General features: G+C 41.3%; 1 protein-coding gene across 25 annotated transcripts in view; it reads left to right on the top strand.

The window, feature by feature from the left end:
• Positions 1 to 20,476, top strand: part of Tjp1 (tight junction protein 1) — a 244,817-nt gene extending 224,341 nt beyond the window's left edge. For 5 of the 25 annotated variants that reach the window (XM_087655256.1, XM_087655286.1, NM_001437492.1 and 2 more), the window contains 10 exons: positions 423 to 773; positions 1,100 to 1,339; positions 2,027 to 2,896; positions 3,005 to 3,102; positions 4,314 to 4,541; positions 9,065 to 9,231; positions 13,369 to 13,843; positions 15,432 to 15,649; positions 16,888 to 17,031; positions 18,983 to 20,476. In XM_087655256.1, coding sequence (XP_087511382.1) covers positions 423 to 773; positions 1,100 to 1,339; positions 2,027 to 2,896; positions 3,005 to 3,102; positions 4,314 to 4,541; positions 9,065 to 9,231; positions 13,369 to 13,843; positions 15,432 to 15,649; positions 16,888 to 17,031; positions 18,983 to 19,077 — 2,886 coding nt within the window. In that variant the 3' untranslated portion in view covers positions 19,078 to 20,476. The remainder of the gene's footprint in view (positions 1 to 422; positions 774 to 1,099; positions 1,340 to 2,026; positions 2,897 to 3,004; positions 3,103 to 4,313; positions 4,542 to 9,064; positions 9,232 to 13,368; positions 13,844 to 15,431; positions 15,650 to 16,887; positions 17,032 to 18,982) is intronic. The other 20 variants (XM_087655264.1, XM_087655277.1, NM_001437495.1 and 17 more) reach the window with 5 other exon arrangements.
• The last annotated feature ends 211 nt before the right edge of the window (positions 20,477 to 20,687 follow it).

Genomic DNA, 20,687 nt, shown 5'->3' with positions numbered 1-20,687 from the left:
ATTACTGTGGGGTTTATTTTCATAGTTATGCTCACAAGTGCTGTTCTGTCAGTGTGCCCTTGTTTGTGTGAGCTTGGTTTAATAGCATTCTCTTCTTCGCCTTGCTTTTTGGATGAAAAGCTAGTGACTAGGTTTATATCTGTGTGTCTTGCCAGAGTTCCTTCCTGTTCTCTGTGGCTGGGCCCTAGCTTTGTCCTGGCTAGTCAGCCTGTTTGATTCATCCAGGCCCTTCCGATCTCGGGATGCTATGTGTATCTGCATGTGTGCTTGTACAATCTTCTTGACCTTTCCTCATCAGGAATTTCAAGAAATAGATATGATTTCTCCAAAGAAAATATTCTTTTCAGTCTCTCTTGTAAAATAAAGGCCATCTCTTAAAGAACTACTGAATAAAATTTTTAATTTACTTTTATTTGACCCAGGCGGATGGTGCTACAAGTGATGACCTTGATTTGCATGATGATCGTCTGTCCTACCTGTCAGCCCCAGGTAGTGAGTACTCAATGTATAGCACGGACAGTAGACACACTTCTGACTATGAAGACACAGATACAGAAGGCGGGGCCTACACTGATCAAGAACTAGATGAAACTCTTAATGATGAGGTGGGGACTCCACCGGAGTCTGCTATTACACGGTCCTCTGAGCCTGTAAGAGAGGATTCCTCTGGAATGCATCATGAAAACCAAACATATCCTCCTTACTCACCACAAGCGCAGCCACAAGCTATTCATAGAATAGACTCCCCTGGACTTAAGACAGCCTCTCAACAGGTAAGCAGCAAGCCTTCGGCGCTTAGAGTTAGAGGTGCATTATGAAGTTTGAGAGTGTGGTGATAAGTTAAAGAATATACCTTTTCTTCCTCAGATTACAACTTAATCTTGAATTTCAGACTGAGAGTACCCAGGGCTTTATTCTGAGTTTTCTGCATTCATCTTACACAGCATTATAATGAAATTTTTAACAGAAATATAGTCTATGAAGTCATAGCTAACATTGTTGATCAGCACACTTAATGTCTACCAATCACTATTAAGTTGAGCAGGAGGTTAGTAATAGACACAGACATTATATTTAAAGTATTTTAAACACTTCACAGAAAGCAGAAGCCTCATCTCCAGTCCCTTACCTTTCGCCTGAAACAAACCCAGCATCATCAGCCTCTGCAGTTAAGCATAATGTAAATTTAACTAATGTCAACCTGGAGGAGCCCACCCCAGCTCCTCCCACCTCGCACGTATCACAAGCTGATTGTTTAGGAGCACCAAGTCCTGAGGCACCTCACACGATGCTCAGAGACGAAGGAGTGTCATTGCCGTCGCATGTAGACCCAGCAAAGGTACCCGTGCTGCAGTGCCGCACTGACTGCTGCTCGCCACCAACCTGGCACACGTCAGATTATTACTGCTTCGCCGCCCTTTGAGTTTTCCCTCTGCTTTTTTTTTTTTTTTTTTTTTTTTTTAATTTTTAAACTGGGCTCATACACTCTAGTGCTTTCCAACATGACGAATCATTTCAGTTTTGTAGTTTGCATGGCTTCCAATGGTATATTGATTATTTGTGTGACCAATCCTTTTAAAACTTGTGCTTCAATAATTTTTATTAATTTTGATTTTGATTTTAGTATCTTCTAGACTCCTTTAATATATAGTTGAGACTCATCATAACATCTTTATGTTTATATAAATTATGGTGTCCAGAAATGATTTTCTTCATGATTTTTATCTTCAGTGTCAAAATCAAATAGAATTAGTCATTCTGTGAATTAATTTTCTGCTAAATGATACTCATCTTTACCTTACTTTTTTGGTATAAGCTGAAGCCTAAACACTCCTATCCATAGTGTAAATTATGAGCTTTCACTTGAGCTAGCTCTCTCCACTAATCTGCCGTGTCCCCATTAGAAGTGGTAGAATAATCCATTTCACATTTTAAATTATAACTTAACATTTGTCATTGCCTAATAAAGTAGAATAGAAATAAAAAGATGATTCTGTCCTCAAATTTGTTTATTTTTTAAATGCAGGTATATAGGAAGGAGCCATATCCTGAGGAAATGATGAGACAAAACCATATTTTAAAACAGCCAGCTCTTGGTCATCCAGGGCAGAGGCTGGATAAAGAGCCAAATCCAGCCTATGATCCCCAACTTCCATATGTAGAAAAACAAGCCAGCAGAGACCTTGAGCAGCCACCATACAGGTATGAGTCCTCAAGCTACACAGACCAGTTTTCTCGGAACTATGACCATCGCCTACGATTTGAAGACCGAGTCCCTACCTATGAAGACCAGTGGTCATATTATGATGACAAACAGCCCTACCCAACTCGGCCCTTTGATACTCAGCATCCTCGAGACTTGGACTCCAGACAGCATCCTGAAGAGGCTTCAGAACGAGGCTATTTCCAGCGTTTTGAAGAGCCCGCCCCTCTGCCATATGACAGTAGACCACGCTACGAGCAGCTGCCTCGAACCTCTACTCTCCGACATGAAGAACAGCCAACCAGTGGATATGAGGTGCACAACAGGTACAGGCCAGAAGCACAGCCCTATGCTCCAGCAGGTCCTAAGTCATCTGAGCCGAAGCAGTACTTTGACCAGTACCCACGAAGTTATGAGCAAGTACCACCACCAGGATTTACCTCCAAAACAGGCCATTACGAGCCTCTCCATGGTGCTGCAGTTGTTCCTCCTCTGATACCTTCCTCTCAACATAAGCCAGAAGTTCTGCCCTCAGCTACCAAGCCACAGCCTCCGCCCCCAGCCCTAACTGAGGAAGAGGAGGATCCAGCAATGAAACCACAGTCTGTGCTCACCAGGGTCAAAATGTTTGAAAACAAAAGATCTGCGTCTCTGGAGAACAAGAAGGATGTGAATGACACTGCCAGCTTTAAGGTAAAGGTGGCGGGCCTGTCCTAGCCCGCGTGTGGCATGCTAATGAGCTCAGGTAGTTCTTAACTCCCACCTCTTCCTAGCTAACTGTCTCTTTCTTGTTTTCTGCAGCCTCCAGAAGTAGCATCTAAACCTCCAAGTGCTTCTCTTGTTGGCCCTAAACCTGTTTCTCAGACTCAGTTTAGTGAGCATGACAAAACACTCTACAGGTGGGTGACCTCCACATCAGACAGCATGAATCCAAACCGGAAAAGAGTGCTTGTTAGAAAGAAACTGATTGCTAGTTAGTGAGGGAGAAGTGTGCGGAGGAAGAGAGGACCTTACTCTCCAAGCTAAGCAGCCAGCTTTCCTGATGAACCCTGACCACAGGGAGAGAGTTGTCATGTGCTCCTGTGACCAAGCTTTAGTAAATAAATGTTTGGAAAACTTGGGTTGTTTTGTTTTTTAAACAAATGGTTGAAACAGAAGTTTTAAAGCCATATTGTTGTCTCCATTTTATGTACATTCAGAGTCTGAACTGTTCCTTTGTAGGAGTGAAAACAAACTCAGGCTGATTTAAATCACTATAATTCTTCAATTTGGGAGCATGTGTAAAGTACTTGCCATTCTCTGTCTTACAGAGCTGCTAAGGTTGGGGCTTCCTTGCTAAGGTTAAGTAGCACACAAGTGTGTATTAGAGTAGGCAGAGATGGCAGGCCTCCCGCCCTCACCCCTGTGCGTCAACTGGGCCCCACAGTGACAGAGTGGGCCAATTCATTTGTTGTATTTACTGAGGAATAGGACGGAACTACTGTCCAGTATAGTCAGCTGTTTCATGACTTGTCTGTTTCTTTGCTCTGCCCTCTAGGATTTCGGGTAGATTGGGCTCTTTGCTTATAATGAGAATCATTTATTGGTCCTAGATTAAAGTTTTTAAAAAGTCCCTTTTAGGGTTGGGGATTTAGCTCAGTGGTAGAGCCCTTGCCTAGCCAGTGCAAAGCCCTGGGTTCGGTCCCCAGCTCCAAAAAAATGGGGGGAAAAAAGTCCCTTTTGCCGATAACATTGATATGGTTCTCCAGAACTGATTTCTTTCTTCTTTAATTGCTTCTCACCTGCTGTGAAACACCTTAACAAACAAGCACTGAGTCTGCTAAATTCTACTAGAAAACTCCTGAGGCAAAGGAAGCCTACATTTGCATGTATAGCATGAATATGCTATTTTAGAAGATACATGCTGACTATGCCATTAAAGCCCAAATAGTCATAACTGTCAGTAAAAAGATGAAAGTCCAAAACAAAACTAGACCAATCTTGAAGAACAGTACCTGACATTGGCCTACGCACACAGACAAAAGGGGGGAATCAAGATAGGATTAGATTTTTATGTTCCATTGTCTTTGTAAAATTAGCTCCTAAAAATCATTTTGTTCCTCATTATCAGGCTCCCAGAGCCTCAGAAACCTCAAGCGAAGCCACCTGAAGATATTGTTCGATCAAATCATTACGATCCTGAAGAGGATGAAGAGTATTACCGGAAACAGCTCTCTTACTTTGACCGGAGAAGTTTCGAGAGCAAGCCTCCTGCACATATTCCTGCTGGCCATCACTCAGAGCCTGCCAAGCCAGTCCATTCTCAGAGTCAGCCGAATTTCTCTAGTTATTCTTCAAAGTAAGTTGTTTCATCTGACTCACCTAAGAGAAACAAGCGGTGGACTTGCATAATGTAGAGTTCCAAGTTCTAAGGAAACTGGGTGCAGTATGTAGCTGCACATTGTGCTGCTTTCTAGAGGCTGTAACTCCTGGTTTTTACTCTTAACCCTAACATCAGATACACAGAGTTTTGATGTAGGGAAAGTTGCTAAAAGCAAGAGTTTTGATGAAGAATGAGCTTAAGACCCTCAAGTTAAGATGAGTCTTCAGTCTCTCCATAGGGAGACAAACTGAGTGATAATCCTTTTCTTATTTTGTTTTTGTCTTTAAGACATACACCTAGGTAGGTGAGAGGGTCACAGGGAACACTCAGGTATTTTTTGGTCTTGGTTTCACAGAGGTGAGATAAGCTGCCTTTTTCTTTATTTTTCAAACACAGAGTGTTTGTAGAGTTTTGTAGTCAGGCTTTATAGATGATCAGGTGAAAATGAAATGACAGGTTTCTTGATTCTCAGTTTTTTCCTGTCTGCTTCTCTCTTCTTTTGTGACTTCTGTATTGGTGCACTTTTTTCTTGCGCCTGGTAGATTAGTGCTTCCTGCTGCTGGTACATCGCTGCGTGGATCCTCACAGAGTTTGGGACTGAGCGTTGGGTATGATCCAACACAGGCACCAATGGGCTCATACTCCACAAATCAAGACCAATAGAAACAAAAACAGATGGATTTTGTCACAAAGAATTTGTTTATAAAATTATGGGAGCTGCCCAAACAAATCCTAAAATGGTCTGGAGAGCAAAATCCAAGAGGTACTTGGGGGCCTCTAAATTCAGGGAAGGACTACATTCTTTACCTGATAAATTTAAGAGGCGAGAGGCATCCATTTTAGCTGAAAACCCATTTCTAGTGCACCACCCTGCTTAGTCACTATAAGTAAATGGAACTGTGGCTTGGGCATAAGATGTGAGCTTTGTGCCCAAGATTAAAGCACGCACATTTTTACTAAACCTCAACTGTTAGGATTATGTGAAATTGTTATATAGTACTGAGTAAAATTCTTTTAGATTATATTTTAAAACTTGTAATATTAAAGATCCAATTTAGTTACTTCTGTTTTCTGAGATATCATTAGTAAAGATTTAGAACATCTTAGTCTCTTTAAATCTTTGTTTCTATTGAAGAAATCAGTTTGTGAGAAATGCTGATGCAGTCTTTGTACTGCAGTGGAGAATTGCATTAAATAATATATTTTTCTAGCACAACATTATACAGGTGCCTGGCAATATCTAGATAATCACTTAAGCTCAGGTTTTGGTAAGGCAAAGGGTATATTATATAGTAGTCATTTTATCTTTAAAAATAGTGTATATGAGTCTTTTGACAACATATATGCATGTGCACTTTATATGTGCCTGGTACCCACACAAACTAGAAGGGAGCATCAGATCCCTTGGAATTAGATTTAAATATGGTTACGAACCACTATGTGCCTGCTGGGAGCTGAGTCAGGGTCTTATATCAGAGCAGCAAGCACATGTAACTGCTGAGTCATTTCTTCAGCTCCATGTAGTCACTTATTTTAAATATATCTTTAAGAGATGAAACAAAATGCATTTATTTGTTTGGAAAAGGTGGGTGCACCACATTGTACCCATGAAGTTCATAGAAGAACTTTTGGGAGTTTGTTCCCTTCTTCACTATGAGAGTCTAGGTAGAGGGCGAATGGGAGGATCCAACCTCAGGTTGTCGGACTCAAAGTCAGTGCTTTCTTGCTGAGCCTTCCTCTTGGGCCCAGAGGTGATCACTTTTAAACTCATTAATTCCTGTTAGAAGAGGGCCAGGGTATTTAAAGAAATACTTTATAATGCCTTTTACATGCCTGATAAATAGGTTATATCCTTAAAAATACATTTATGCTGGGGCTTGAGAGATGGCTCAGTAGTTCTTCTAGAGGAATTCAGTTCCCAGCACCCACCTGGCAACTCACAACTGTCTGTAACAACAGTTGCAGGGGACCCGACCTCCTTACACAGACAAAGCACCAATGCTCATAAAATAAAATTTACAAAAATATATATGCCGCTGAATCAGATGGAAAGTCGTTCGTTTTTTGGCTTTTTGTTATTGTTGTTGGTTTGATTTTGAGACAGGGTCTCATATATTGCTGACTGTTCTAGCAGGCTGTCTCCAAATTCACAGAGATCTGCCTGCTCTGCCCAAGTGCTAGGATCAAATGCATGCACTACCAGGCCTGGCTTGAAAAGCACTTTTGATTTTATGTTAATTCAATTTTTTTTTAAAGAGTGAAAACTTAGTTATTGTGTTACATAACGTGCATCTGGGGTCTGGAACACTGTCTGGAACCCAGTATTTACTGATTTAATGGTGCTCACTCTGTAAAGAGTGCAGTGCTAGTTGTGTCAGACATCCACCCTACTGCTAATCACACAGGTCTGGGAGGAGCCTGTTCTAGTAATGGTTCTCACTGGAAGCTTTGCCATTGAAGTGTAGGGGTGGATTGGTGGCAGGTAGTACTTTGTTGTTGTTCATGTGACGTTGTTAAGGGAGAGAAGCTGTGAACGTGTCGTGAGTGTCAGCTTCACAAATAAGCATCCTCCCGCCACAGGATTCAGCTTTCTACAGCAGGGCTTGCTAGAAAAGAACAGAACATCATTGATCATGGCCATGTTTGAAAGGTCTGCATGTTTTCATTTGCCAATTCATCTTTATTAAGAGATCAGTATACCTGTCATGTCAATGTATGTCCTTTCTCCTGTCTTATGTCATTTCTTTTGCCCAACCTTTTTTTTTTTTTTTCCCAAAATTGGGCTTTACTTATTCATGATTTGTTGATTATTATTTGATAATTGCTTATTGTCTTACTTCATTACTTTCTCCTTTTTGTTACTATAGCAGAGTTATTCTGTATAGTCCAGGCTGGCCTCAAACTCACAGAGACATGCCTGCCTCTGCTGGAATTAAAGGCATGTGCTGCCACCATCCAGCAACTCTTCGCTTTCTCTTGTTTTTGAGTGCTGCTGGGTGTTGAGCCCTGAGGTGCGATAGGAAGTGCCCTACCGCTGAGCTGACCTTGTTCTGGCTCATTTCTCTGCTCACTGTTAGCTGCTGTGGCCTAGGCGACCAGAAGCTGAGGCTGAGGATACAGAGGGTGGAGGCAGCTAAGATATGTGGGGTGGAGGGGATGGTGTAACCAAGTTAATATGTGTTAATATTATTGCTGATTCCCTTGGCTATGTGAGAGTGAGTAGTATGCTCTTTTATGAAGCAAACTGTTAAGATTGTGGATGTTGGTTAATATTTTAAATGACATTGAGTTCTATTTGCTGTAAATCTTAGTTAGATTGACCGTTTTCTTTCGTTTCTCTGTTGCGCTTGCTTTGCCATCACCTAGATTTCTTGGCTCTTACACTAGCTATGACTACTTGAAAAGGAACATCAAGTGGTAAGACTGGCATTGCTGTGAGGCTGTTCCATGAGATGTCCCTCGCTGTGTCATTGGCAGTATGTGCACTCTCAGACCTTAATGTAGTCTTCTAACATCAAGTCTAAATATGCGTAAGCAAGCGACCATCTAATTGTGACGCTGATCAGGAAACTAGATTGTTTCTGACAAAAATACTGTATGAGAACAAATACGCATTTCAAGTCCATGTCGTTGTCTGTGCACATAATGCCGGTGCAGCTCGGCTCTGCAGCACGGCTCAGGTGGCAGGGTTGCAATTATGGGTCTATTTAGATTCCTTTTGTTTAAACTTTATGTGTTACTTATTAACAATTGGCAATTTGAAAAACTAAGGATACATGGTACAATTTTTACTAAACAAGCCTTGTAAAGTAAAGTAGTGTCTGCTACTCTAGCATTCATTAAACAGAGCAAAAGAGCAAGAAAGCAGGGCAGAGTTTAAAGGTGCCTGTTGTTCCAGTGTTACTGGAACACAACCCTGCCCTCCATTGACTGACTGTCTAACTTTGCCTGATAACAGCTAAGTCCAGTAGCTGTGTCAGAGACCCTGTGGCTCAAAAAGGCAAGTCCTTTTATCTGACTCTTCACTGGAAAGCTTGGCAGCACTGGGCCTATGACATCATGTTTTATGGTGCTTTGAGTATGCTTGACACCAAGACTTTGTACCTGAGATACAAAATTAGAAGTGAGTTTAAGGAAGGTTTGTGCCAAAACATTTCTCAAAATATTTGCAAAACTTCCTTAAATCTATTTTTAATAAATATCACAAATATTAAAAGTATACCCAAAATTTCATCTGCCTTTTAATAGATATCTTCTGGGTGTTTTACTAATATTCTTCAAGTATCTGTGCTGTCTTGACATTTCTTGTGCTGATGAATTTGTTTGTATATTTTGGTAAGAGTTGCTACCTATATTCATGAGAGTAAATTGTGAAATTGTGACATTTCTGGATTCTTTTTTTTTTTTTTTTTTTTTTTATTAAAAGAAACAGCAGCAGTTTTGTAATGGGGTTCATTTTCCAGCATTGAAATGTTTTCTTCTCTTTTTCTTTCAACTAGGGGGAAACCCGAAACTGATGCTATGGATAGATCATTCAGTGAGAAACGTTATGATCCAACCCAGGCCATGCCTCCTCCTCCTCCGTTGCCCTCACAGTACAGCCAGCCAGTTCCGCCTCTGTCCAACTCTTCTCTCCACATACATTCCAAGGCCGCCCAGAGTGAAGGTAGGGAGTTAAGACATTGATATATTAATTACTGTAATAGAGTAATGGTTAGGAAGTTAAATTCTTACAGTTTTGAAGCTTAGGTGATTTTAAATTTTTTTTTAAGGTCCAAAAAATGTTTGGGCTGGTAACAGCGAAAAGTAAAGTTTTTTTTTTTTAAATGTATGCCATTTTGGTGTGGTAGTTCATGTCTTTAATCCTCGTGCAGAGGCAGATGAATCTGAGTTTGAGACTACCCTAGTTTGTATAGTAAGTTACAAGCCAGCCAGGACTACATACTAACTCTTACAGAAAAGAGAAAATGTGTTGTGTGTTATCTTCTGTTTATATAAGTTACCATTATATTGAATGAGCCTTGTAGCTAAGTGGAGTTTTGTTGAACTCCCCACACCACCCCTACCCCCACCCCCATCCCCACTCCCCACCCCCGGTAATTTTTTAAACATATCTTAATTTTATACCAATCTTCCCACCTTGAAAGCAGTACCTGGTTTTTTTTTGTTTGTTTGTTTGCTTTTTTGTTTTTTTTTTTCCTTTTTTCTTTATTAACTTGAGTATGTCTTATTTACATTTCGATTGTTATTCCCTTTCCCAGTTTCTGGGCCAACATCCCCCTAACCCCTCCCCCTCCCCTTCGATATGGGTGTTCCCCTCCCCATCCTCCCCCTATTACCGCCCTCCCCCCAACAATCACGTTCACTGGGGGTTCAGTCTCGGCAGGACCAAGGGCTTCCCCTTCCACTGGTGCTCTTACTAGGCTATTCATTGCTACCTATGAGGTTGGAGCCCAGGGTCAGTCCATGTATAGTCTTTGGGTAGTGGCTTAATCCCTGGAAGCTCTGGTTGCTTGGCATTGTTGTTCATATGGGGTCTCGAGCCCCTTCAAGCTCTTCCAGTTCTTTCTCTGGTTCCTTCAACGGGGGTCCTATTCTCAGTTCAGTGGTTTGCTGCTGGCATTCGCCTCTGTATTTGCTGTATTCTGGCTGTGTCTCTCAGGAGCGATCTACATCCGGCTCCTGTCGGTCTGCACTTCTTTGCTTCATCCATCTTGTCTAATTGGGTGGCTGTATATGTATGGGCCACATGTGGGGCAGGCTCTGAATGGGTGTTCCTTCTGTGTCTGTTTTAATCTTTGCCTCTCTCTTCCCTGCCAAGGGTATTCTTGTTCCCCTTTTAAAGAAGGAGTGAAGCATTCACATTTTGATCATCCATCTTGAGTTTCATTTGTTCTAGGCATCTAGGGTAATTCAAGCATTTGGGCTAATAGCCACTTATCAGTGAGTGCATACCATGTATGTCTTTCTGTGATTGGGTTACCTCACTCAGGATGATATTTTCCAGTTCCCTCCATTTGCCTGTGAGTTTCATAAAGTCATTGTTTTTGATAGCTGAGTAATATTCCATTGTGTAGATGTACCACATTTTCTGTATCCATCCCTCTGTTGAAGGGCATCTGGGTTCTTTCCAGTTTCTGGCTATTATAAATAAGGCTGCGATGAACATAGTGGAGCACGTGTCTTTTTTATATGTTGGGGCATCTTTTGGGTATATGCCCAAGAGAGGTATAGCTGGATCCTCAGGCAGTTCAATGTCCACTTTTCTGAGGAAGCTCCAGACTGATTTCCAGAGTGGTTGTAGCAGTGGAAAGCAGTACCCGTTAATTGGTATTCCTCCACTTAAATATTTAAGGGCCAGGGAGAGGGGCTCAGCAGCTTAAATTGCTTCATGGGGCCTCAGGTGAACTCTAGCCCTGGAAGCTTCATGGAAGAAGGAGAGAACTGATTCCAGTCAGTTCTGTGCTGACATCATCACTCACAGTGGCACACAGACACTCATACACGCTAAATAAAGAGTGCCTTGTAAGACTTCTTTCGGTCCTCAGCTCCGGGAAAAAAAAAAAAAAAACAAGAAAAAAAAGAAAAAAGACTTCTTATGCTCCATCTTAAAATATGGACACATGAAAGCCATATAGTCTTACACAGAAAGTATTTTTCCATCTTTCAGTAAAATCTCAATTGAATGTAGTTTACGCATTTGAATAGCTAGATAGTATTCTACCCTAATATAATAGAATTTATCTTTTCTTGACATGTGTTAGTACCTATCTATTACATGGGAGTCAGATTGGAGGGTGGCATTCTTGAAACCAATTATTGTACACATAGCTCACTGGTACTTGGAGAGGCATGTGGTGATACATGCCTTTAGTTCTGGCACTTTAGAGACAAAGGCTGGCCTGGGCTATACAGCAAAATCTTTTTTTTTATAAATTGGTTTTTAAATTTTTTTTTAGAAACGTTATTCTTTTTTTTTTTTTTAATTTGTTTGTTTTATGTATGTGAGTACACTATTGCTCTCTTTAGATACACCAGAAGAGGGCATCAGATCTCATTACAGATGGTTGTGACCCACCATGTGGTTGCTGGGATTTGGACTCAGGACCTCTGGAAGAGCAGTCAGTGCTCTTAACCTCTGAGCCATCTCTCCAGCCCATCCTTTTGGTTTTGGTTTTGGTTTTGGTTTTGGTTTTGGTTTTGGTTTTGGTTTTGGTTTTGGTTTTGGTTTTGGTTTGGTTTTTTCAAGACAGGGTTTGTCTGTGTAACTGTCCTGGAACTGACTCTGTAGACCACACTGGCCTTAAACTCAAGAGATCCACCTGCCTCTGCTTCCCGAGTGCTGGGATTAAAGGTGTGCACTACTACCGACTGGCTGGACAGCAGATTCCATCGAAATTAGGAGACCTACGCAAGGAAGAAAAACAAACAGTTTAAACAGACAGCTTCTGCTGGTCCTTAAGGAGGAAGATTTGTTTTTTTCCTAGGTGATGCTAGCTATGAGGTGATTGGTATTGATTTGCTTTAATTACAGTTAGGAGCTGGCGGTCTCTAGTCTTAGTTTGCTGAAAGTGTTTTGTTAAATGTTTTTCTCTTGTGAACTGGAGAGATGGCTCGGTGTTCATCAGCACTTGCTGCTCTTACCGAGGGCTTGGGTTTAGCCCCCAGCACCACATCAGGCAGCCTTTGACTGACTGTGACTCCAGATTCAGAGGCTCCAACATCATAATTTGGCCTGCACAGGCACCGGGCACAGATGTGGTAAACACACATACATGCATTTGAACTCACGTGTTTTAAAATAAAAATCCAGCACTTGGAAGGCAGAGGCAGGCGGATCTCTGTGAGTTCAAGGCCAGCCTGATCTACAGAGCAAGTTCCAGGACAACCAAGGCTACACAGAAAAACCCTGTCTTGGGGAGGAGGAATCTTTAAAATTGAAAATATTTACTTCTTGAATTAACAAGATCACTTGATTTTTCTACCTTATTATCTTAGTGTGTTTACATTATTGTATTCATGAAGAATTTGGATTAATAATTTTCCCGAAATGGCTTTGTCTGATTTTGTTATAAGTATTGTTCTAGTTCTATAAAAGAAAGCATAGATTTTCTTTATCTTTTCTTTAAAACAAAACAAAACAAAACAAAAATTGACATTTTCCTATCAGTGTTCCTTTTCTGTGATTTCCACAGGTTGGGTGGTCCTGTTCTCTGCCGCTCTAGCAGAGTGTAGCCATCCTTGCTGTTTCCACATCACATGGACACTTGAGTTGTCCCAGCTTTGCCCATTTCCTGCTTGTGATGTGATCTTTCATGATGAGTTTATTTTTATTCCTTGTTTCCCTGACGGTTAGGTCAGTATCTTACTGCACAGTGCTTGGCGTTTCACAGAGAGGCAGGCGCTGTGCACTTCTGCACAGTGTTAGTACTGATGACCACTTACACGCTTTAAAGTGTCTCTACCAGTATGTGGCTGCTATGCCTTCATTTTATCTTTTTTAAATGCTTTGGTTAAGTTGGAGTTTTCAGTACTGATGGGTTTCATGTAATCACATTTGTCACTGTTTCTAATCTTCAATACATGGTGGGTCAGTTACTCACGACATCTGTCTGTCTGAGGCCAGTGCTTTCCTAGCCTCTTGCTGAATCCGAGGCAACCGGCTACACTCCATCTTGTCTGCCTCAGCGTCCGTCACACAGGAACCAGGACTTTGCTTGAGGACATGTTAATGCCAGTAAAGAAACCAAAGGCTGTTTGAATGGTTTTCAGGGAGTTTTTAATGTGTGTGTTTGTTTTTCAGGCAATTCCGTATCGTTGGATTTTCAGAACTCATATATATCCAAACCAGACCCACCCCCATCTCAGAGCAAACCAGCAACTTTTAGACCACCAACCCGGGAGGACCCTCCTCAGACCTTCTATCCCCAGAAAAGTTTCCCAGACAAAGCTTCAGTTAATGGAGCTGAGCAGACTCAGAAAACCATCACTCCAGCATACAACCGATTCACACCAAAGCCGTACACGAGCTCTGCCCGGCCATTTGAACGCAAGTTTGAAAGTCCAAAGTTCAACCATAATCTTCTGCCAAGTGAAACTGTACATAAACCTGAATTGTCTTCAAAACCTCCCCCTTCTCCAAAAACTCTCATGAAGGCTCATAGTTCCACACAGCCGCCTGAGTTTGACAGTGGAGTCGAGACTTTCTCTGTTCACACAGATAAGCCTAAATATCAAATAAATAATATCAGCACCATGCCTAAAGCTGTTCCTGTGAGGTAAGAGACTTATTTGCCTCTGTTTAATGTGGTGCTTGACGTGAATTTTTTTTTTGTTTTTGTTTTTTTTTTGTTGTTGTTGTTGTTTTGTTTTTTTAAATTGGAAGGCAGAGTGATACCCCTGCCTCCTGTGTGCTGGATTGCAGCTTTGTAGCTATAGTTTGAAGTAGTTTATATGATAAGACTTGAAATGATAAATTACACCTGTAAACTAAACAGCTATTGTGGTGGATACCTTTTTGTAGAACATCCTCCAGGAGGCGAAAGATGTTAATTAAATTATACAGCTACTGATCATATTAGCATCAGTAAGTATTGACATTCTCCCAGGGTCACCAATGGCTCAGACTAAGGAACAAAAGACAGTTCGCCCAACCAGCATCACGCAGCTAGAGGTTGGGAAGCCTGTGGTCATTAATCTTAGCGCCCATATCTTTAGTAGACTGACTTGAAGCACGAGGGACAGATACATGTACTTACTCCTCATTTACTATTTATTCAGCTAGGGTACAGGAAAGAACAAATGTAGTGACCTCAAAATGGCCATTCAAGGCAGTAGTAAGATAGATGGTTGAGTCTGCCTACAGCCTCACTCAGGCAGTTTTTTCCACTTGCTTGTTACTTAGTAATTGATCAGAGCCATCAGACCACACACTGCTGACTCAGTTCGGCTCCTTTAGACATTTTCAGGTCGGCCATGAAGGGGAAGCACTCACAGGACCCAAGGACCAGGAAGGCCACCTGAAGTAGCTTCTCAAGATGGCTGTGTCAGTCTGCCTTCCTGTAGTCAGCCAGCAGGGTTCTTGCCGTGCGGGGCTACATGGTGTTACCACATCAGACGATGGGCTCTGTTCCCCTTTCATTTGCTTCAGGAGTCTATCCCTGACCCTGCAGTCCTGCCAGAGAGAGAGACTGACTTCCCTTCATGTACTTCAGGCTGTTAGGCCATCTTTTCCACCACATGAACATTGTGTCTTAGAACTTTACCTCACAAAGTCTCAATAGTCTAGCTTCCACTTTTGAAATGTTCATCGATAGCTTCACCCTCTGCCTTTGTTTTTCTTGGGTCTTTGAGCTATACCATACTAGACCTTCTTACCTTGAAACCTTGGAGGCTTTAAACCCTCGGCAGCCTGGGCATTGGAATTCAGGATGTACTAAGGATGAGCAGTGTGTGTATGCACACTGAAATCGCAAAGTCTACCATAATCTTTATTACATGCTCTTTTCTGTGCGCACTGTTTCCTGGGTTACCAACTGAGATTCAGTGACTCTGATTTAGAGCACCCATTTCATGGATGTTCACTGAGACCCATGGCAGCTGTGAGACCAGTCATGTTTGATACATTGAAATTACACTGGTAATTATAGTAGTCTCATTCTTTACTTTCAAAAAGGCAGTTTGATTTATCCAGAAAGGGCATGTTCTTAGCCCTCTGAGTAACACCTTTCACAAAAAACTTAACTTGTTTAAGTAAAGAACTTCTAAATTGTTCAGAGAAATAAGGCTAAATACTTACTCTAGTAGTTATAAAGGGAAGCCTGTGTATATTATTAGGGTTTTCACCTGGCATTTTTTACCCCTCAGTCCTTCAGCTGTGGAAGAAGATGAAGATGAGGATGGTCATACTGTAGTGGCTACAGCCCGCGGCATTTTTAACAGCAATGGCGGTGTGTTGAGTTCCATAGAAACTGGTGTTAGTATAATTATCCCACAAGGAGCCATTCCTGAAGGAATTGAGCAAGAAATCTATTTCAAAGTCTGCAGAGACAATAGCATCCTCCCACCTTTAGATAAAGAGAAAGGTAAGTGTGCTTACTGTCTGCTTCACTGTACTAACTCCAGTGTTGCCCAAGGTATACCTGTTTCTGGTGGCCAGCCCCAGGGATAAGCTGGAAGCCTCTCTGGATGTTTTAGGCAAAGCCCAGCATTTTCTTTGTGCATCTGAGGGCCTCTCAAATGAGCCAAGTCTGCAGAGAAGTCATATCACTGGCGTGTGGTAGGTGGGGCACAGCACCTTACTCACTGTGAGAGAGAATTGATGTCAGATGTCAGGCCATTGGCAAGCCTCTCACATGACTGCCAGGCTGTTTTGCCTGACCTAATCAAATTTATGAGCTCTTCAATCTCAAGAAGATAGTTGATATCCACTCAAGAAGGCTTTGCCCTTCCTGTCAACTATTACTTCAGGAGGCAACACTGTTGACCATTCAGCACAGTGAGTGGCATGTCCTTGAAGGTGGGGGGGGCATATTTCTAAACAGCTCAAGGGAACCAAGAATGCTGTCACTTTCATAACCTTCCTAGATCCTTCAGTGTGCTGATGAATTGAAGTGTGATTACTTTTAGAAATTCTTGATTTCACGAGACATGGTATTATAAACCACTTTCTTGAGGTACTCTGTCTTAAAAACAATAGGACTCATGTTGGTCCTGCTAGAATACCTGAACACATATATAGCAAACACTTAAAAATGAAAAGCAAGATGGCTCAGTGGGCAAAGGCGCCTGCTGTCAACCAACCCTGGAGATAGAGTTTGATCCCTGGGGCTCATACAGTCAAAGGAGAGAACTGATTTCCTGCAAGTTGCATTCTGACCCTCACTAGCACAGCATGTCATGTGCATGTGTATGCCACATACACACACACCAGCGCCCAACCCACCCACCCACTGGGAATATATGTAGCATTTGCAAAAAGTATATTTGAATGTTTTGTGGTACAGACTTTTATGGTGGAGTTCAATGGCCCCTGGTTATATGGGGTTTTATAGTACTAGAAATGTAAAATAAGGACATCAGAGACGTATTGGTCCACATTAAAGTTTGATAAAATATTAAAGTGGAGGCCACGTTTCTTTTTTACTCTACTGTATCTATTAAGATCTTGCAAATTCCAGTTGTAGCGCCCACTGTGTTTTCCTGAGCACTGCTATGGAGAACTACTGTCATGGGCTTTAGCACGTGTGTGCTGGATGGGAGTGTGAGGACCATGTAGTGGAAAGGGTCCATCTCTCATGTGACTTTCTCTCCCTAACTTCAGGTGAAACTCTGCTGAGCCCCCTAGTGATGTGCGGGCCCCATGGCCTCAAGTTCCTGAAGCCTGTGGAGCTACGCTTGCCACACTGTGCGTCCATGACTCCTGACGGTTGGTCTTTTGCTCTAAAATCATCCGACTCCTCGTCGGGTATGCTGTCTTCACTCTGTCTCTGGGACTTTGGGAGCTGTCATTGATTAATGCCTGAGCTCTTGGTGCTTCCCACGCTGTGTGTGCACAGATCTTCCCTCTGTCCCTGTGGCCTTGTAAGCATTACGAGTATTTTAAATTTGTGGTTCATATGCTATAAATGCATATGGAACCGTGGAGACTTTTCTACCTTTTAATAATTGGCAATTTGGCTAAAGATTGGCTGTTCTTGGGTTTTAAAAAAAAATTTATAATCTATCAGATTTTTTTCAAGGTGCAAAGTATTTATACTAACCTTGGAGAAAATTTCTACAGTGATGGTGCCTGGTCAGGGTTTTGTTTTTTTTCCAGCCTGAACCTCTTAAGTAACTCCTGTTATGCACTGTTTTAAGTGATTTTTGCTCATTGGCTCATGATTTCAAAGCTTGCATTGCATTTTCATATTTCTCGATTAAGTAACTTAAAAGTCAGTCTTTACTACGAATGTTGTTCACCCTGACAGGATCCATAGAAGAACAAAAATACAAAGTTTTGCCCCTAAATTTGTATAAATCAGTGAGTATTAGTAAGTTTCAGGTTGGTTCAGTATGAAGTAAAGGTTTTAATACAAAGTTTACAATAGGCTTATATCTAAATATTCCTTTGGAGGAAGCCTTGTGGGCTAACTTTAAGTAGTGAAGGAAAAGTTAAGCAGTATTGAAAGTGGGCATTGAGAGGCTGGGAGAGTGTTGCATTTCTGAGACCAGCTTTATCTAAACTGCCTGCTGCTGCAAGGGGCCGTACATGATACACAGATGAGCTACAGCTTTGTCACTTCAGCATTTATGGGGTGCTGTTCAGTTGTACCGAGACCACACACTTGTGTGACCCAGTACCGCAGTAGACAACATTGCTGTTGCTCACCTAGCTGTTCAGTAGGTGAGCGTGGGTAAGTATAGACTTAATGGCGGCAAAATACTAGTATGTTGAAAAGAAACTTAAAACATAATGATGAGGAAAATGCCTTTGATTTCTAGAGTTGTCTGAGTAGTTTTGTCAATGACTCCTTATTAAACCATTTGACTCCTTATCAAATGTATGTATATCTTACAGTACACAGAGTACACAACTGGTATCAATAGTTATCCATTTGTTATGGGGCTCGTAGCTTCTCTGGTCTCAACTGTATGGATGTCACCTGTGACAGAAGCTTCTTCATTCACTGTCTCACAGGCACAGAAGCACTCCTGGTCGTTATAAAGGGAGGAAGAGTCAGCAGCTTTGAGTCTCAACTCCCTTGGCTACCACAGAGACAGTTTCTCATTGTTCACAGTTCACACCCACTGCCAGGTCTTTGTACAGGGTGTAAATCAGAAACCAAGGGTTTCTTCAAAACTCAAACACCAAGACCTACCTCAGAGCTACATAGCAATGGGTGTTTCAATTCCCAAATGCCACAGATGATTTATTGCACATCCAGAAGTGGGGAAGACTCTGGTAGCTGTCTTGCTGGTTTGGCTTGGTAAGGGGGAGGAGTCTTCAGGAAGTAGGTGCTATAGAACTTGGCAGAAGAATATCCTTTGTATGAGTAACTGAGTGTGAGCAGTGTGTTCTCACACTCAGCATAATGTGTTACCATACAGCACTATCCGAAATGAAGGTGTTAATAGTTGTGTACACTGAGAAACAACTCCAGCCGTCTCAGCTGTGTGATTGTCCGAGTCTTTGTAACTCTCACTCCTATATTAAAAAGGCCAATGAATTGGCTGTCAAAAGAGACATCTAAAACAGCTTTCAGATGCTCATAGCTACCAAACCTACTTAAAGCACAAAGTTTAGATATGAGTGTAATATTTGAAGAAATAGAAGAAAATTCTAATATGTAGGTTTATACTTGTTCCATAATAGCAAAACATTGTGGGTAGCAGTCCAGACAACCATAAATGACATCAAAATCTTTTTTCTTTCATAGGTGACCCTAAAACTTGGCAAAACAAGTGTCTTCCTGGAGATCCGAATTACCTTGTTGGAGCCAACTGTGTTTCTGTCCTGATTGACCACTTTTAATTCTTAGAGTCTAGCAGCTGGACTAAGCAGTGTGAACATGGATTGAACTTACTGAATGGAACCACTCTAATGAGTATTCTATTTTCTTAGAATTTATACTGCAGTTAGTAGTATTAAACATTTGTTGGAACTGATAAAGGTTAGTGAGCATGCCCCTGAACCACGATCAGAAAACATGCTACAAGCTGTGTGTTATTGAGTGGAGAACTGTCAGGCATTGGCTAGAGGTTCAAAGATATTTTGCTTTGTAATGATTTTTGTACTTTTTTATGGTCACTGCTTAACTTCACATACTGATTTCCGTTAAAAATACCAGCCAGTAAATGGGGGTGCATTTGAGTTTTGTTCTTTCCAAAGTACACTCAACCTTTACTATGGCCTTGGCCTAGCATACACATTTATTTTATTATGCATGAGGTAATGTGCACACATTTTTTACAAATGCACCTGGAATATATAACCAGTGTAGTGGATTTAACAGAAATGTACAGCAGGGGGATTTATAACTTGGGGAGGGAGGGGCAAATGAAGACAATTCCTTATTGTATATGAAAACACATTTCTCTTAGGGAAGGACACCAAAGCATGTGAGCCCAGTTCCATGGCCGCTGAATCTATAAATTAACATATCACCACAGACATCCAACCAGCAGGAATGCCTTACCCTCATGGTTTTCATTCTTAGATCATTTCGCTCTGTAGTACTAAGTTTTTATGAGTTTGTGCGTACCTAGATACTGTATCATGGAAAAGACTGAGGAAATTGTGGACTTGATGGTTTCGGAAATGTGTAAATCACCTGGAAGAAAGTAATGGTGTGACTTAAAATATTTTTTTTTGACAAGGGAGAGTGGTTGGTGGTCTTCTGTTCTTTGGGCTATGCATCTGAGATGTTTGATGTGTTCAGGACGCATGTACATAATGCGTGCATACCACTTTTGTTCTTGGTTTGTAAATTAACTTTTATAAACTTTACCTTTTTATACATAAACAGAACCGAGTTTCTAAGGCTACCTTTGTATTCTCTCCTGTACCTCTTGAGCCTTGAACTTTGACCTCTGCAGCAATAAAGCAGCATTTCTACACATATAAGGTCATTTTTTTAAGAAAAAGAATGCACAGAGTTGTTACATTTTTAAGTGCTGCATTTAAAAGATACAGTTACTCTAGTTTGATTAAATTCTTGCAAAGTATCCCTTCTGTAAAATTTGTGATACAATGCTGTGCCCTAAAGTGTATTTTTTTACTAATAGTTTATTATGGCACATCAGCACGATTTCTGTTTAGATAATACACCACTACATTCTGTTAATAATCATTAGGTGTGAAAGGATTTCTTTTGTGGTTATTAAAAATCTCAAATTTCTAAATCTGCAAGAATAAAACTTTTTAAAATACAGTGTTAGTTTGCTTTACTTGCTCTCTGTTTCCCATTCCAAGCAACCTTATGATCCTGTTTTAATTTTTGCATGTGTGGTATGTGTGCGCGTAGGCCAGAGATGGATGTCAGCTGTCTTCCTCTGTCGGTGGTCATCTTAGTTTTGAGGCAGGACCTTGCCTTGGAACTGGAAGCCTTCGATTGCTAGCCTGGCTGGCCAGCAGGATTCAAG

This window comes from Rattus norvegicus, chromosome 1, assembly GCF_021556685.1.
Source record: "Rattus norvegicus strain SHRSP/BbbUtx chromosome 1, alternate assembly SHRSP_T2T, whole genome shotgun sequence".
Classification (NCBI taxonomy): Eukaryota; Metazoa; Chordata; class Mammalia; order Rodentia; family Muridae; genus Rattus; species Rattus norvegicus.
The sequence above is the reverse complement of the archived record's forward strand: the minus strand, read 5'-3'. Positions and strand labels throughout refer to the sequence as shown.